At 46.0% G+C, this 18,799-nt stretch overlaps 1 protein-coding gene across 6 annotated transcripts in view; it reads right to left on the reverse strand.

Annotated features, from left to right (window-relative positions):
• The window catches only part of HIP1 (huntingtin interacting protein 1), a 274,804-nt gene that overhangs the window by 49,443 nt on the left and 206,562 nt on the right, over positions 1–18,799 (reverse strand). For 5 of the 6 annotated variants that reach the window (XM_023556048.2, XM_023556049.2, XM_023556050.2 and 2 more), the window contains 2 exons: positions 5,613–5,689; positions 5,038–5,099 (listed from right to left, as the gene is read on the reverse strand). In XM_023556048.2, coding sequence (XP_023411816.2) covers positions 5,038–5,099; positions 5,613–5,689 — 139 coding nt within the window. The remainder of the gene's footprint in view (positions 1–5,037; positions 5,100–5,612; positions 5,690–18,799) is intronic. The other variant, XM_064296137.1, reaches the window with a different exon arrangement.

The following is an 18,799-nucleotide window of genomic DNA, read 5'->3' on the forward strand; positions in this document are numbered from 1 at the left end:
CTGGGGTTCCTGCACTGATAAACTCCTAGTTCAGGAGAAGATTGATGACAAGGACCTTCCCACAGAGCTGAGAGAGAAAGAAAGTCTTCCCTGGGAGATGACACCCTGAATTTGGACTTCTGGCCTACTAAACTGTGAGAAAATAAATCTCTTTGTTAACGTCATCGACTTATGGTATTTGTTATAGCATCAGTAGATGACTAAGACAGAAGGTGACAAACCAAGAAGTGGTTCTGCTGAGAGGAGGTAAGTAAAAAGATGGACAGCCCATGTGGCCATCAACAGCTAGATCAGGAGCCTTTGCTCTTGGTGGTTAACATGCTTGGAGTGCTGTGAACCAGTGTCAGGCTCTACTTATACAGAGCCTAGTGGTAGCCTAAGATAGGGAACTTGCTCACAGCCTGGGAGAGCTCTCAGAATGGAAGAGAACCAGTTCCTTCTTGTCTTTGAGGAACTTCATAGTCCCTGTCACCAGTCTGATCAGCTATACAGAGCACATGATCTTTTAGAGTTTGATTTAACAGGCAGATGGCTTATTGTTCAAAGGGCACTCTCAGTTTTATGGGGAATCAGAATTTCAGGACTGAAATTCCCTCTCACGCATGACATCAGTCTGATGGTAATCCCTGACTCGGGGAAGCACCAAATCTAGCGGTGGCAAGAGTTAACATGGGGGGCAAAATATCAAACATTGATAAGAAAATGAATACAGGGAGAATTCTGGTTTGGACTTCCTGGTGGCTTAGGAGCCAAGGTATCATCACTGACCACCAGACACTTGCAAAACGTAACGCCAGGCTGTTCAGGAGCCCTGGGTAGACAACTGGAGAACCTATGACGGCAAAGGCAAGAGGCTGAAAGCAGGACAAACCATGAGGATCCAAGGCTGACAGAAGTCCTTGAGGAAGCCAAAGTGAGTACCACCCTCCATTCTCCAAAGACAACTCTCCCTCAACTTCTTGCCCAAGATCCCCCACATTAACTCCCTGCCCAAGACCCTAAACCAGATCCTGACCCCTGCAAATGGATGCCTGGCTGCAGACCCTTAGCTTACACTGGTCTGGGTTGATTTTCCTTCCAGCACTGGCCACCCACTGCCTCTGGAGACTCCACACAGGGCCAGGGGTGAAATGACTTCCCTGTAGTCCTGGCTGAGCTGAACGACCCCCAGAGGAAAGCCCAGAGTTGTGTGCTCCGCCTCTCCTGATTGCTCGAATCCCTGCTAACTGGGTGAGCCTGACAGCTGAAAAAACCCGAAACTGTTCTAATTAAAAGGCAGCTTTCCTTCTTGGTGCAAATTAAAAGCAGCTGTCACAGCAAGGAGTCCATTCCTGAAGCCTACTGGCTTCCTCAGGCTCCTCTCTGGCAAGGAATCACAGACCACTCCCTCTCCCAGCCTGCCCTCCGCTTCCCCACGGCCTTCCAGGAACATTCCTGGGACATATGGCAACATCTAGAAGAGCATGACTATGGAGATGTTACTCCATCTCTTTGCCTCTGGTTCCTCTCTTCTAAAATGCAGAAGATTGTGATAGTACATAAGGGTTTGTAAAAATGAAATGAGAAAGTACGTAGCATTCTGCAGTGTTCTCAACTCTGGCTTCAAGATTGATGAGCATCACCTGGGGAAATTTAAAAACTACTGCCTGCCAACAAACTTCCAGCCCATTCTCTTTTAATTTTCATCTGGGGTAGGAGTGGGCTTCAGTATGGTTCATCAGTTCCCCAGGTGGTTATAATGTGCAGCCAGGGCTGAGGACCCTGATCTACCGCCTACCTCAGCGATTCTCAAACGTTAGCCGAAGCAGTGCTGTTCAAGAGAACTCTGTGAAATGTTCTACATCTGTTCTGCCAAGTACGCCAGCTACATGTGGCACCGGAGATGTGGCTAAGTGCAACTGAGTTTTTAATGTTACTTCATTTTAATCTAAAATTAAACATAAATACCCACACGTGGCTAGTGGCTACTGTATTGGATGGTGTCGACCTAGAGGGCTTGTTGTTAGAACACAGATTGCTGAGCCCCACCCCAGAAAATCTGATTCAGTAAGTCTGGGGTGGAGTCCCTGGGTGGTGCAAAAGGTTAACATGCTCAGCTGCTAACCAAAAGGTTGGAAATCTGAGTCCACCCAGAGATACCTCGGAAGAAAGGCCTGGTGACCTACTTCTGAAAAACCAGCCATTGTAAACCCTGTGGAGCACAGTTCTGCTGTGACACACATGGGTCACCATGAGTTTTAAATGACTTGATGGCAGCTGGGTTTTTTTTTTAAAAGCCTGGGGTAAGGCCCAAGAATTTCCATTTCTAACAAGTTCCCAGGTATTACTGATGCTCGTGGTCAGGGGACCACACTTTGAGAACTATTGTTTAAGTGCTCAAAATAAATGTTAACTGTAGTTTGCCCCTGTGTTTCCCAAAGCAATGAAAACCAGGCTGTGGCATCCTTCCAAGGATACTGGTCAGAACCTTCTAGGATCACAGAGTAGAACTCAAAAGCTGGGAAGACTGGCTCAAGAGGGTTTTATTGCAGCAGGAGCGATTACTTAGGCACATTTTAGACGGTGAACAGGCCCTTCTTGAAGCTGTTCTTCCAACACCAGCTCTCTTGATTTTTATGGGACACAGATGCAGGCAACAGGGGCACAGAGGAGGGAATGTACTAGAGGGTTCTTGATTCCAGACCAGTGCTTTCTCAGGGACGAGACCATGGAGGTATTTGTGCAGAGATGTGGGGTTTAAACAAGGGTAGTTCTACTCTAGAAGGCTCTAAGTAGCTAATTCACTCCAGGTATCCCTGTAGCAGTAAGCTGGATGTTGACACCATTTTATGGACTCTGTTCACCTGTTATTTCTTTGTTGCTGCTTATCTAAAGCAAGTGCTCTTCCCATTTTTGCTGTCGTTGCTGAGCACTTGCTATCTACTAGACACTGGGCAGACCAGAGGGGCTTCAAAGACGAGCAGGACCCAGTTTCTGACGCTGATGTGGAGCTCAGCATCGAGTGGTAATAAGTGTGGGGGCAAAAGAAACATGACTGAGTGACGCCCAGCGTTGGGGAGCCTCAGGCCACTGTGTACTAACCCTCAGCCTCCTCAAGCCCTTCCTGACGCTAGCACCATCTCTGCTTACTCTTACTCCAACAGTCCTCAGGGGCTGGAAGGGACAGCCTCAGAGGCTGAATGGTGGACTTGCTTTTCCCGAGCCTTTGTGGTGGTGGCAGGAGGCAGCAGGCTCCAAGAAGGAGGCCAGAGCTGCTGTGAGACGGCCTGGATCAGCTGAGCGGCAACTTCTAGGCTGGACTTTCCCAAGGAGGACAATTCCTAGACTGCTACTCATACCTGCATTCAAACTCAGCACATTCCAAAGCTGAATGTAAATGAATTCTAAATTATCCCCAGTTCCTTCCATCCCACCACTATTTAAATAATGGAAAGTTGGCCATAACAACGTACAGTCCTGCATATGCTTCTCTGTAAACACTTCCAATGCCTTAAACAACAAGTTCTGCAGGCTCTCTCCCAGCTGACTGGGAATGCCTTAGGGCAAGGACTATACTCTGACTCCTTTTTACTTCTCTACTGATTTAACTGATAAGCTCTACTCAAACAGGCTGCCAGGAGACTCAGTACCTTCTTCTTTCTCCCACAAACCATGGACTGAACAGATTGACCAAGGTATTAAGGAATCTGCCGCTCTATCACATGCCCAGGACAGCACTAGAACAGTAGAAGGTCAGTAGTAAACACTTGCGGGAATCCCTGAGTGGTGCAAATGGTTAACACACTTGGCTGCTAACCAAAAGGTTGAAGGTTCAAGTCTATCTAGAGGCACCTCAGAAGAAAGGCCTGGTGATCTACTTCCACAAAATCAGCCACTGAAAACCCTACAGAGCACAGTTCTACTCTGACATACGTGGGGTCACCACGAGTCAGAACTGACAGCACCTGTTTTTTTTTTAAAGTATTATTTGCTGCACACATGAATACATCAAAACCCCAAAACCAAACCCATTGCTGTTGAGTTGATTCTGACTCATAGTAACCCTATAAAAAAAAAAAAATAGGACAGAGCAAAACTGCCCCATAGGGTTTCCAAGGAGCAACTGGTGGATTCGAACTGCCAACCTTTTGGTTAGCGGCCTGAGCTCTTAACCACTTTGCCACCAGGGCTCCGAATACATCAAAGGAAGTTATAATTTAGGGAAGGAAGTTATGACTTAGGATGAGAAAGTCTGTCTTTTATGGAGGTCAGAGCCCCAAGAGTGAACCCTATATGTCCACATGCTAAGAAGGCCACCCAGACGGTGTGTGAATACCTCCAGTGTGGAACTCACTCTTTCAGGGTTGGACACTTGCTGTGGAACAACTTGAATCTTAAAAAGTTGGCTCTTACATTCCCAGGGAAAGAGAGGGAGCCAGGCTGGGAGGTGTGGGGAGACTCTGGAGAGAAGGGAACGGGCTGCTTCCTTCCTCAGGCTTGTCAGTGAAGTGCTCATGGCTGACAGCTGGAGGTACCAGCACTCCCAGCAGATGGGACCCCAGAAGTGTCCTCCTGAGAGCAGAGCAGGACTTCACATGGACTTGAGTGGCACCCCAACTCAACCAGCTTTCTCCCATGGCTGTCAACCAAATGCAGACACGAGCCTGTCCTTCTCAGCAGAAATCAGTTCTGAGTGTGGGCCCAGCTCCGAGTAGCAGACAGAGCTGTGCCAAAGGGCCGGCTAGGGTCTGAGGGCTACCAGAGGTCTGGCCTGACTTCAGGCTCTCAGAGGTCTAGGCTTTAGGAGGCGGCCAGCTGGGTCCTTCTGCTCAGACACGAACTCACTGGCTCTAAAAACAGCCAAGAGTTTCAGCCCCTTCCCAGCCTGAGGGACTGAGAGCAGAGACAAAGGTGTCAAGAGCTCCATTTTCCTGCCCCTTGTGCCGTGAAATCTGTAGGGAGAGGGAGGCTAGGCTGGCTGGTCAAAGCAGGGAAAAAGGGAGGCAATCAGGCAATTCCCATGAGAGCCTGGGCCAGATGGGAGGGAAAGAGACTCACCAGTTTGGAAGAGGTTTAGCTCACACTCCAGATAGTCAAACATCTCCACTGTTAACTGAAAACTGAACCCGGGAGGAAAGAAAGTATAATTATACTCCACAGCCAATGGCCAGTCTTACTCTACAGCTGTATTGTGCTTCCACCCCCAATGCGTGCACACGCACACACATGCGCACAAGCACACAGGAACATGCATGCACACACACACCCGCACACACACCCTGGCTCTAATTCTCAGCCCCCCGTAAGGAGGTCTTAAGGGTATTAAAGCCATTTGGAGATTGAGGAGGGTGAAGAGTAAGCAGTGACAGTAGCAAAAGGAGAGAACAGACACCAGGTTAGCTGGGAGGGTGGAGGGCAAAACGGAGAGGAAAGCCTTGGAGGTGAGATAGCCTGGTAGGGGTTCTGGACAAGGCAGACACAGTGGCCCCGAGGCCGAGTCACCCAGGGGCTTCAGTCCCCACCCGCCACTGCCCCTACCATCGGGCCCTCTGTAGCCCTAACTAATGGGATGTGAGGGCACCTACTAAAGCTTCTTCCCCTATTGGGTCCAGAGCATGAGGTCGGCCACTTACAAGTTGTTAACATCACTTTCTCCTGCCTCATCCAGTTGTCGGTCACTCATCTGGAGGTTGCCTGGGAACCTGGGATTCTGAAAGGGAGGCAGAGTAAGGAAGTCAGGATAGGATGCCTCAGGAGCTCTCTGTATAGCCCAACTCAGCCGACATCCGGCAAGCAATCTGCAGGAGCCTGGGCATAGCTGGCTGATTCTGCGCGCACAGCAGCACGTTGTTCCCAGGAAGATGGTATCAGTTCCTCTTGGCTGAGAGCACACAGCCTCACATACACACACAGCCCCTGACTGGCTCTCCATCATCAAAGGTGAAGGCTCCAGCCCATAACTCAGAGCCAGGAGAGGGCTCCTCCCTTAGTCTGTGGCCTAGAACATTCTTGTAAAGATGCTGTTATGTGATGCAATGAGACACAGCCTGTGAGTGGGTGGCCCTCAGTCATCCTTAGTACATTCTGAAGCCTGCTCTGGCTTCCTGCTGTCCTTTGGCCATTTCCTGAAGCTGCTGGTGTGAGTTCAGGGAAGGAAAACCCATTCCTATGTTAACTTTAGTAAAACGTAATCAGTAAAATAAACTTGATGGTAGGGGAATATCACATGAATCAAGGGAAATTATTTTGCATTGTCAGTCATTGAGGAGTGTCTGAATCATTCTCTCTTCATCAGTGTGATGTGTCTAGAGCTGGAGGGACACTGGCAAAAGGGAAGGACAGAGATTAGCCACAGAACAGGGGAGGCAGAGGTGAGTGACCGTTCTATTCAACTGGGGCTTCTAAATTCCAGTGTGAGGTGGCAGGTGGAGTCTGTTGTTTTTGATTTATCTCAACACAGAGTCTACGGCAGGGGTTCTCCAAGTGTGGTCCCTGAACCAGCAGCATCAGCTTCACTTGGGGACTTGCTAGAAATGCAAATTCTCATGCCCCACCCCAGACCTACTGAATCAGACTGGGGATAGGGCCCAGGGATCTGTGTTTTAATAAGCCCCCTAGGTGATTCTGAACGGGTGGTCAAATAGGGACAGGAATCATGAAGCCTGGTAGTAGCAGGGAACTACCTGGTGGGCAAGGCTGGGAGTAGAGGGTCCGGGGGGTGCAGGGGTACACCTCATGCCTGCCAAGCACCGTGCAGGATGCCATAAGAACTTTATTCCTCACACCAGCCCACAGAGCAGAAATGATGCCCATTTTAGAACTGAGGGAACTGGGATTTGGTTAACAGTCACTGAGCCTGAACTCAGGTCGTTCTGGTTCAGAAATACCGCGCTGTTCAGAGGTGCTGATGGAGATGCTTATACGCTGAGTACTGCGACGTGGACAGGTGCGTGGAGGTGAGAGACAGGGAGCTGGGAGTGGATGGTGAAGGGCCAGCCGCTGACTCGTAAGCAGAGCGTCCCTCAGGACAGCTTGGCACTGCATCCGGAAGATTCTAAGTTCCTCCAGGCTTGGACACTCTTCAGCACGGGTGCTCCTTGGAATGTCTACTATAACCCATCTGCCTATACCAGGCACACACGAAACATAATGACCTTCAAACTCAGCTCAACCTTAAATTCTTTCACTCTTCTGACAATCTGCCTTCTCTGCTTCCCCCTTGACTCTTCCAACACAGGCAGTTTACACATATGTGCTCAGGAGCCCCGCTGTCCATCCTCCTGTCAGAAGGGCACACTTTGCTGCTGCTCAGGGCTGGGGCTGCTAAGGGGCAGATAAGGCCAAGGTCAAAGAGAAAAATTGGGTGCTCTGGACTGTGTCCCCCCAAAGTATGAGCTGGAATCCTAACTCCTACACTGGGGAGGTAATTGCCTTCCTGTCTCAGTGTGGAACCCTAAACATAATTACTTCTGCATTACAGAGTAGGCAACAGACAGGCGCACGGGGAGGACACACTGCCTGACGACCACAGAGGCAGACGAACCGCCACGCCCAGGATCTCCAAGGACGACCAGGTCCTAGAAGCTCGGATGTGGAGCTCTGGTGGCACAATGGTTAAGCACCCTGCTGCTAACTGCAAGGCTGACACTTCAAACCCACCCAGCTGTTCTCTGTCACATGGGGTTGCCATGAGTTGAAATCACCTGGACAGCACTAAACAGGAACAGAAACGGATAAAGAAGGACCTCTCCTTAGATCCATGTCCTGAATTTGGGCTTCTAACCTCTTGAACTGAGAAAATAAATTTCTATTCTTTAATGTCCCCACTGTGGTATTTCTGTTACGGCAGCACCAGGAGACATAGCTAGATCGTAGGGCTCATGATTCTGGTGCCTGCTCATCTGACGGGTGTCGTAATAGTCTCACCTCCACCTGGAAACCCACTGCAGAGCAGACTCCTGGGCTCCACAGTGCCAGGGCACCTGGTGCTGGATCTGAACTTGGTTCCAGAGTCCCACAGGGCACCTGCATGCCTCTCTGTCATCCTCAGGTAGCAGTGCCCACATGCAGGGCTCTCTGGCCATCCTTGCCTCTCCTCTGTGGTCCTCAAGATGCCTCCTCTCCCCAGCCTGCTGCTCTTCCACTCAGCTTCTCACGGAAGGCTCAGTCCACTGACTCCAACTGAAATCTCACTCTCCCAAAAGGACAGCGGGACCTTCTGGAGTGATGGGTGCTCACTTCCCATGACCCCACTTCCACAGGCAAGGGTCCCAGTGTTTCTTCACTTCACCTAACATGGCTCTTGCGTGAAGGTTCATTTGATTCAGTTACTCCTCCTCTGAATTGCCTCATCACTGGTATCTGCCAGCCTCTTGGTCACTACCCTGTAGTCACCCAAGTCTCTGGCTCCTGGGTCACAGTCTTCCTTTAGCCCCTGAGATTATACAACCTTTGACATCCTCAATTTCAGAAACCTCTGCCTTTACTCCAGTTACTGACACCTGTGGCCCCATCTTGGACCTTGCCAGCACCTACGATTGCCCCTCAGCAGAAACCTGCCACAGCAGCACCTCACTCTGACCAGAATATCCCGCCCTCCAGCCCTCTCCCACCCTCACACTTACTACTCCTCTGCTGCCTTATTGCTCCCTGTTCTCTCAGTCTGGTGGCCCCTCTTGGCCATATTTACTTCCTTGCTCTACCTGGACATTATGATTGGTGACCTGGTCCCACTCGCCCACCCCTGGCCACTGGCTGCCTGTCCTTCCACTACCCTACAGATGAAACCTGTTGACATGGATCCTTTTCACATCCTCTGCGCCAAATGCCCTGGAGGAGAACTCACAGCTGCTGTTACTATTAAATGGTGCTCACAGCCTTGGTGCCCTTGAACAGTCCCTGCTATTGCACTGACAGTTCCCCTTTCCATCAATAACTGTTCGACTCTCAAAACTGGTGCCTGGTTCTCATGCTGTCACCCTCAGGACATGACCTTGCTTCTTATGTCATGTGCAAACAACCTCACCATCTTGCTTCCCCACTCCTTCCCTGCTATGAATGAATCCATCCATCCTTCCTTCCCCCTTATGAATGAATCTTGCTTCCCCATCCTTCCTTCCCTGCTATGAATGAATCCAGCCATCCAACCTCTTATCTTATTCAGGATTGGCCCCTTCTCGGGTGCTACTAGATTTAGGTTCTGGCTCATTCCTTCATTCATTCAACAAACCCTGACTGAGCACCTGTTCTAGGCTAGCTGCTGACCAGACGCAGAGGGCACAAGGAGAACGAGCACACCTGTGCTCGGTCCTCTCCGAGCCCAGAGTCCACAGCACCTGTATCCCTGCTTGTCTCAATTTTCAACCCCTGCCCCTCTTCCACTGTCCAAGTCTTTCCCACTGGACCTGCATGTCTCTCTGGTTATTGCTTCCCTCTCTCCTTCCTTTCCTGCTAATCTTCAGAAAGGTGTCGCCCCTTTTCTGTCCCACTGACAATGTCCTAATTCTGGCCCTCATCATCTTCCACACTGACAGCCTAGGTCTCCTCAAATCCATGCTCAGGGTGCTGCCAGAGGAACCACCTAAAAGGCAGATCTGACTCAATACTTCTTTACAACCTGATCCTCCATCAAGTACAGAAGAGTCCAAGGAGAGTCGAGGCCTTTGTGACATAGACTCATGTCACACTCAACAGCACCATTGCCCACCACTCTCCACTCTGCCCGCTGCTCACACCACTCTCCACTCTGCCCACTGCTCACACCACTCTCCACTCTGCCCACTCCTCACACCACTCTCCACTCTGCCCACTCCTCACACCACTCTCCACTCTGCCCACTCCTCACACCACTCTCCACTCTGCCCACTCCTCACACCACTCTCCACTCTGCCCACTCCTCACACCACTCTCCACTCTGCCCACTCCTCACACCACTCTCCACTCTGCCCACTGCTCACACCACTCTCCACTCTGCCCACTCCTCACACCACTCTCCACTCTGCCCACTCCTCACACCACTCTCCACTCTGCCCACTCCTCACACCACTCTCCACTCTGCCCACTCCTCACACCACTCTCCACTCTGCCCACTCCTCACACCACTCTCCACTCTGCCCACTCCTCACACCACTCTCCACTCTGCCCACTCCTCACACCACTCTCCACTCTGCCCACTCCTCACACCACTCTCCACTCTGCCCACTCCTCACACCACTCTCCACTCTGCCCACTCCTCACACCACTCTCCACTCTGCCCACTCCTCACACCACTCTCCACTCTGCCCACTCCTCACACCACTCTCCACTCTGCCCACTCCTCACACCACTCTCCACTCTGCCCACTCCTCACACCACTCTCCACTCTGCCCACTGCTCACACTAACACGGATCTAGTGCTTCGTCAGCTGCAGTTGAGTTGACTCTGATTCATGGTGACCCCATGTGTGCAGAGCAGACCTGCTCCACAGATTTTCAAGGCTGTGACCTTTCAGAGTCAAATTACCAGGCCTGTCTTCAGAAATGCCTCCGGATAGGTTTAAATCGCCAGTCTTTCAGATACTAGTCAAGTGCGTAGCCATCTGTGACACTCAGGGATTCCTTTGTTGTTGTTGTCAGGTATCTTCAAGTCAATTTTGACTCATAGCAACTCTATGTACGACAGAATGAAACATCTCCTGGTCCTGTGCCATGCTCACAATTGCTGCTATGTTTGAGCCCAATGTTGCAGCCACTGTGTCAGTTCATCTTGTTGAAGTTCTTCCTCTTTTTCAGTGACTTGCCATTTTACCTAGCAATGTCTTTCTCCAGAGACCGGTCCCTCCTGGTAACATGTCCAAAGTATGTGAGATGCAGTCTCACCATCCTTACTTCATAAAGCATCCTGGCTGTGCTTCTTCCCAGACAGATTTGTTCGTTCTGTTGGTAGTCCATGGTATATTCAATACCCTTCACCAACATATAATTCAAGGGCATCGATTCTTCTTTGGTCTTCCTTATTCATTGTCCAGCTTTTGGATGCATATGAGGCAATTGAAAACACCATGGCTTGGGTCAGGTGCAACTTAGTCTTCAAGGTGCCATCTTTGCTTTTTAACACTTTAAAGAGGTCATTTGCCAAGGATGCCCTTTAATACCACTGTTATTCAACATTGTGCTGGAGGTCCTAGCCAGAGCAATTAGGCTAGATAAAGAAATAAAGCGCATCCAGATTGGCAAGGAAGAAGTAAAAGTATCTCTATTTACAGATGACATGATCTTATTCACAGAAAACCCTAAGGAATCCTCCAGAAAACTACTGAAACTAATAGACGCATTTAGCAGTGTATCAGGATACAAGATAAACATACAAAAATCAGTTGGATTCCTCTACACCAACAAAAAGAACATCGAAGAGGAAATCACCAAATCAATACCATTTACAGTAGCCCCCAAGAAGATAAAATACTTAGGAATAAATCTTACCAGAGATGTAAAAGACTTATACAAAGAAAACTACAGTACACTTCTGCAAGAAACCAAAAGAGACTTACATAAGTGGAAAAGCATAACTTGCTCATGGATAGGAAGATAACATTATAAAAATGTCTATTCTACCAAAAGCGATCTATACATTTAAAGCAATTCCGATCCAAATTCCAAGGACATTCTTTAATGAGATGGAGAAACAAATCACCAACTTCATATGGAAGGGAAAGAGGCCCCGGATAACTAAAGCATTACTGAAGAAGAAGAACTAAGTGGGAGGCCTCACTCTACCTGATTTTAGAACCTATTATACTGCCACAGTAGTCAAAACAGCCTGGTACTGGTACAATAACAGACACATGGGCCAATGGAACAGAATTGAGAATCCAGACATAAATCCATCCACATATAAGCAGTGGATATTTGACAAAGGCCCCAAAACAGTTAAATGGGGAAAAGACAGTTTTTTTTTTTTTTTTAAACAAATGGTGCTGGCATAACCGGATATCCGTCTGCAAAAAAATGAAACAAGATCCATACCTCACTCCATGCACAAAAACCAACTCAAAATGGATCAAAGACCTAAATATAAAATCTAAAACAATAAAGATCATGAAAGAAAAAATAGGGACGTTAGGAGCCCTAATACATGGCATAAACAGTATACAAAACATTATAAAGAATGTAGAAGAAAAACTAGATAACTGGGAGCTCCTAAAAATCAAACACCTATGCTCATCCAAAGACTTCACCAAAAGAGTAAAAAGACTACCTACAGGCTGGGAAAAAGTTTTTAGCTATGGCATTTCCGATCAGCGCCTGATCTCTAAAATCTACACGATACTACAAAAACTCAACTACAAAAAGACAAATAACCCAATTATGAAATGGGCAAAAGAAATGAATAGACACTTCACTAAAGAAGACATTCAGGTAGCTAACAGATATATGAGGAAATGCTCACGGTCATTAGCCATTAGAGAAATGGAAATCAAAACTACAAAGAGATTCCATCTCACTCCAACAAGGCTGGCATTGACCCCAAAAACACAAAATAATAAATGTTGGAGAGGTCATGGAGAGACTGGAACATTTATACACTGCTGGTGGGAATGTCAAATTGCACAACCACTTTGGAAATGGATTTGGCGCTTCCTTAAGAAGCTAGAAATAGAACTACCATACGATCCAGCAATCCCACTCCTTGGAATATATCCTAGAGAGATAAGAGCCTTTACATGAACAGATATATGCACGCCCATGTTCACTGCAGCACTGTTTACAATAGCAAAAAGATGGAAGCAACCAAGGTGCCCATCAATGCATGAATGGATAAATTATGGTATATTCAGACAATGGAATACTACGCATTGAAAAAGAACAGTGAGGAATCTGTGAAACATTTCATAACATGGAGGAACCTGGAAGACATTATGCTGAGTGAAATTAGTCAGTTGCAAAAGGACAAATACTATATAAGACCACTATTATAAAAAGAACTCGAGAAATAGTTTAAACAGAGAAGAAAACATTCTTTCGACCCTAAAGGACAGAGTAGAACTGCCCCATAGAGTTTTCAAGTAGCGCCTGGTGGATTTGAACTGCCGACCTTTTGGTTAGCAGCTGTAGCACTTAACCACTACGCCACCAGGGTTTCCACTATTTAGACAGTAGATAGGAATTACTTCAGGTGAAGGGATAGACAATACACAATACAGGCGAGGCCAGCACAACTGGCCTAAACCAAAAGCAAAGGAGTTTCCTGAAGAAACTGAATGCTTTGAAGGCCAGTGTAGCAGGGGTCGGGGTTTAGGGAACATGGTTTCAGGGGACATCTAAGTCATTTGGCATAATAAAATCTATTAAGAAAACATTCTGCATCCCACTTTGGAGAGTGGCGTCTGGGGTCTTAAACACTAGCAAGTAGCCATCTAAGATGCATCAATTGGTCTGAACCCACCTGGACCAAAGGATAATGAAGAACACCAATAGCACAAGGTAATTATGAGCCCAAGAGACAGACAGGGCCACATAAACCAGAGACTACATCAGCCTGAGACCAGAAGAACTAGATGGTGCCAGGCTATAACCGATGGCTGCCATGACAGGGAGCACGACAGAGAACCCCTGAGAGAGCAGGAGAGCAGTGTGATGCAGACCCCAAATTCTTGTAAAAGGACCAGATTTAATGGTCTGATTGAGACTAGAAGGACCCCAGTGGTCATGGCCCCCAGACTTTCTGTTGGCCCTGACAGGAACCATTCCCAAAGCCAACTCTTCAGACACGGATTGGACTGGACAATGGGATGGAGGGATGCTGGTGAGGAGTGAGCTTCTTGGATCAGGTTGACACTTGAGAGTATGTTGGCATCTCCTGTCTGGAGGGGAGATGAGAGGGTAGAGGGGGTCTAAAGCTGGCGGAAAGGACACGAAAAGAGAGAGAAGGAGGGAACATGCTGTCTCATTAGGGGGAGAGCAATTGGGTGTATGTAGCAAGATGTATATATAAGTTTTTGTGTGAGAGACTGACTTGATTTGTAAACTATCACTTTAAGCACAATAAAAATCAAAAAAAAAGGAAAAAAAGATGTCATTTGCAGCAGATTTGCCCCAATGCAATACGTTGTTTGATTTCCTGACTGCTGCTTCCATGGGTGGTTGATTGTGGATCCAAGTAAAATGAAATCCTTGACAACTTCAATCTTTTCTCCAATATTATGATATTGCCTATTGTTCCAGTTGTGAGCATTTTTGTTTTCTTTATGTTGAGGCAAAATCCATACTGAAAGCTGTAGTCTTTGATCTTCATCAGTAAGTGCTTCAAGTCCTCTTCACTTTCAGCAAGCAAGCTTGTGTCATCTGCATAATGCAGGTTGTTATCAAGTCTTCCTCCAATCCTGATGCCCCGTTCTTCTCCATATAGTCTAGCTTCTTAGATTATTTGCTCAGCATACAGATGGAGTGAGTATGGTGAAAGGAAACAACTCTTAATACACACGTTTCCTGACTTTAAACCATACAGTATCCCCTTGTTCTGTTCTAACAACTGCCTCTTGATCTAGGTGCAGCTTCCTCGTGAGCACAATGAAGTGTTCCAGAATTCCCATTCTTCTTAATGTTATTCACAATTTGTTATGATCCACACAGTCGAATGCCTTTGCATAGTAAATAAAACACAGGTAAACATCCTTCCGGTATTCTCTGCTTTCAGCCAGGATCCATGTGACATCAGCAATGATATCCCTGGTTCCACGTCCTCTTCTGAATCTGGCTTGAATTTCTGGCAGTTACCTGTCAATATACTGTGGCAGCCGCTATTGAATGATCTTCAGCAAAATTTTATGTGCCTGTGATATTAATAATATTGTTCGGTAATTTCTGCACTCAGTAGGATCACCATTCTTGGAAATAGGCATAAATATGGGTCTCTTCCAGTCAGGTGACCAGGTAGCTGTTTTCCAAATCTCTTGGTGCTGAAGAGCGCGCACTTTCAGCGCTGCATCCTTTCTTTAGTGGAAACGCCTCAGCTGGTATTCTGTCAATTCCCGGAGCCTTGTTTTTTGCAAATGTCTTCAGTGCAGCTTGGACTTCTCCCTTGAGTACCACTGGTTCCTGATCATATGCTATTCCTCCTGAAATGGTGGAATGTCAACCAATTCTTTTTGGTACAGTGACTCTATATTTCTTCCATCTTCTTCTGATGCTTCCTGTGATGTTTAATATCTTCTCTGTAGAATCCTTCGATATTGCAACTTGAGACTTGAATTTTTTCTTCAGTTCTTGAGAAATGCCGAGTGTGTTCTTCCCTTTTGGTTTTCTATCTCCAGGTCTCTGCACATGTCATGATACTTTACTTTGTCTTCTTGAGCCACCCTTTGAAATCTCTGTTCAGCTCTTTTACTTCATCATTTCTTCCTTTCATTTTAGCTACTTGACGTTTAAAAGCAAGTTTCAGAGTCTCTTCTAACATCCATTTGGGTCTTTTCTTTCTTTCCTGCGTTTTTAACGGCCTCTTGATTTCTTCATATTCCACAGCTCGTCTGGTCTTCAGTCATTAGTGTTCAACGAGTCAAATCTATTGTTGAGATGGTCTGTAAATTCAGACCATCTGTAAATTCAGATATACTCAAGGTTATACTTTGGTTCTTGTGCACTTGTTCTAATTTTCTTCAGCTTCAGCTTGAACTTGCATATGAGCAATTGATGGTCTGTTCCACATTTGGCCCCAGGCCTTGCTCTGACTGATACTGAGCTTTTCCATCGTCTCTTTCCACAGATGTAGTTAATTTGATTCCTGTGTATTCCATCTGGTGAGGACCACGTGTATAGTCGCCATTTATGTTGCTGAAAAAAGGTATTTGCAACAAAGAAGTTGTTGGTCTTGCAAAATTCTATCATGTGCTCTCTGGCATCGTTTCTATTACCAAGGCCATATTTTCCAACTACCAATCCTTCTTCGTTTCCAGCTTTCGCATTCTAATTCTGAAAATTTATTGTTAATCTTCTGAATTTCTGATTGCTGTCACTCTATGGATTCTTGCAGCCTATTAAATTTTTCATTACGCTCTTGAATAACCTTCTTAATTTCCTCAATTGCTTTATCTGTGTGCTCCTTGGCTTGTTCTGCTTTTTGCCTGATCTCCTTCCTGATCTCTTGAAGAGTTCTGTATATTAATCTTTTGTATTCTACATCTAGTAATTCCAAGAATATCTCTTTACCTGGAAGATTCTTTGATTCTTTGTTTTGGGAGCTTGTTGAAGTGATCATGGTCCGCTTCTTTATGTGATTTGATATTGACTGTTGTCTCTGAGCCATCTATAAGTTATTGTATTAATTTATTTTATGTTTGCTTACTGTGTCCTAGTTTCTTGCTTTGTTTTGTTTTGATATACCCAAATAGGCTGCTTGAGTGAACTAGCTTGATTATTGGCACCTTAGAAGTTCTAACGTCCTGTCACCAGATGGCTAGAGCTGTTACCAGGTATATGAGTCTAGGAGTCCATTCACTTTTCTTGTATGGATTGAGCTCAGGTGTCTAGGTAGTTGGTCACCAAGTACACGGTGCAGGCTCTCACCTATGGTCTTAGAGGAGCAGGGGTGACTGGTATAGGCACAGGTATCTGCTTGCAGCAGGGGGTCACATGCTGAGCAAGGGAGGGGGCTGAAAACCATCCCCCGAGTGTCTGTGAGGAAAGCGCATGCCTGTTCCCTAGAGTGCACAGGTGGGTGGGCTCTGCAGCCAGACCACGGGCACCCAGTGCTTTTAGGCAGAAAAAGCATGTGACAAAAATCCAACACCATTTCACGATAAAAAACATTCAACAAACTAGGGATAAATAATAAATGGGATTTATGAAAAACCTAGACTGAGCATTATACTTAATGGTAAAAGACTAAAAGCTTTCCCTGCAAGATTAGGAACAAGACAAGAAAGTGCTTCTCACCACTTCTACTGAACAATGGACTAGAAGTTCTAGCCAGAGTGTCTTAGTCACCTAGTGCGCTGTAACAGAAATACAAGTGGATGGCTTCAACAAAGAGAAATTTATTCTCTCACAGTCTAGTAGGCTACAAGTCCAAATTCAGGGCACTGGCTGTAGGGCAAGGCTTTCTCTCTCTGTCATCTCTGGAGGAAGGTCCTTGTGATGCATCAGTCTTCCTTTGGTCTGGGAGTATCTCAGCGCAGGAACCTCAGGTCCAAAGGACGCGCTCTGCTCCTGACACTGCTTTCTTGGTAGTATGAGGTCTCTCTGCTTGCTCCTCTCATTTATATCTCAAAAGTGATTGGTTTAAGACACTATTTAATCTCGTAGATCTCATCAATATAATTGGCTCTAATCCACCTTATTACATCACAGTGATAGGATTTACAATGCACAGGAAAATCGCATCAGATGATAAAATGGTAGGCAAGCATGCAATACTGGGAATCACGGCCTAACCAAGTTGACGGATATTTTTTGGGGACACAATTCAATCCACGACACAGAGCAATTAGGCAAGAAAAAAAAAATCCACCTAAATTGGGGAAAAAAAAAAAAAGAATTAAATGATCTTTATTCACAGATGATGTTATATATAGAAAATCCTAAAGAATCTACAAATAAACTACTAGAGCTAATAAACAAATTCAGCAAAGTAGCAGGATACAAGATGAAAATACAAAAATCAGTTGTATTTCTACGCATTGTCAATGAACAATTCAGAAATAAAATGAAGAAAACAGTACCATTTACAATAGCATCAAAAACAATAAAATGCTTAGGAATAAATTTTACCAGTAAAGATATTGCTAAAAAAATTCAAAGACCCAAATAAATGGAAAGACATCCTGTGTTCACGGATCGGAAGACTTAATACCATGAAGATGGCAACATACCCGCAACTGATCTACTGATTCAGTGAAATCTCTATCAAAATCTCAATGACCTTTTTCTGCAGAAATGGAAAAGTTAATCCTAAAATTCACATGGAATTGCAAGGGCCAAAGTTTGAAGACTTACAGTTCCTGATTTAAATACTACAAAGCTAGTAATCAAAACGGTGTGGTACTGATATAAGGATGAACATACAGATCCATGGAACAGACTGAGAGTCTAGAAATAAACCCACAAATCTATGTCAACTGATTCTAGAACAGTGCCAAGACCATTTAATGGAAAAAGAATAGTCTGTTCAACAAATGGTGCTAGGACAACTGGATAACTACATGAAAAAGAATGAATTTGGTCCCCTACCTCATACCATGTACAAAAGTTAACTCGAAATGCATCAAAGACCTAAATGTAAGTGCTAAAACTATAAAATTCCTAGAAAAACACAGGGGCAAATCTCCATGACCTTAGATTTGCCATGGCTCCTTAGATATGACGCCAAAAGCACAAGCAACAAAAGAAAAACAGATAAACTGGACTTCAAAATTACAAACTTTTGTGCTCCAAAGGACACCCTCAAGGAAGTGAAGAGATACCCTATAGAGTGGAAGAAAATATTTGTAAATCGTACATTTGGTAACACTCTAGTATCCAGAATATATAAGAAACTCTTACAAACAACAAAAAGACTAACAGCAGAATTTTTAAAATGGGCAAAGGACTTCAAAAGATTATTTCTCCAAAGCAGGTATATTAATGGCCAACAAGTACATGAAAAGATGTTAACATCATCAGTCATTAAGTGCCCCCTCCTCGTTGCCGTGGAGTCCATTCCGACTCATAGCGACTCTATAGGACAGAGCAGAACTGCCCTGTAGGGTTTCCAAGGAACAGTTGGTGGATTCAAACTGCTGACCTTTCAGTTAGCAGCCGAGCTCGTAACCACTGCACCACCAGGGCTCCCATTAAAACCAAACCAAAC

Source organism: Loxodonta africana, chromosome 12 (genome assembly GCF_030014295.1).
Source record: "Loxodonta africana isolate mLoxAfr1 chromosome 12, mLoxAfr1.hap2, whole genome shotgun sequence".
In the NCBI taxonomy this organism is placed as follows: Eukaryota; Metazoa; Chordata; class Mammalia; order Proboscidea; family Elephantidae; genus Loxodonta; species Loxodonta africana.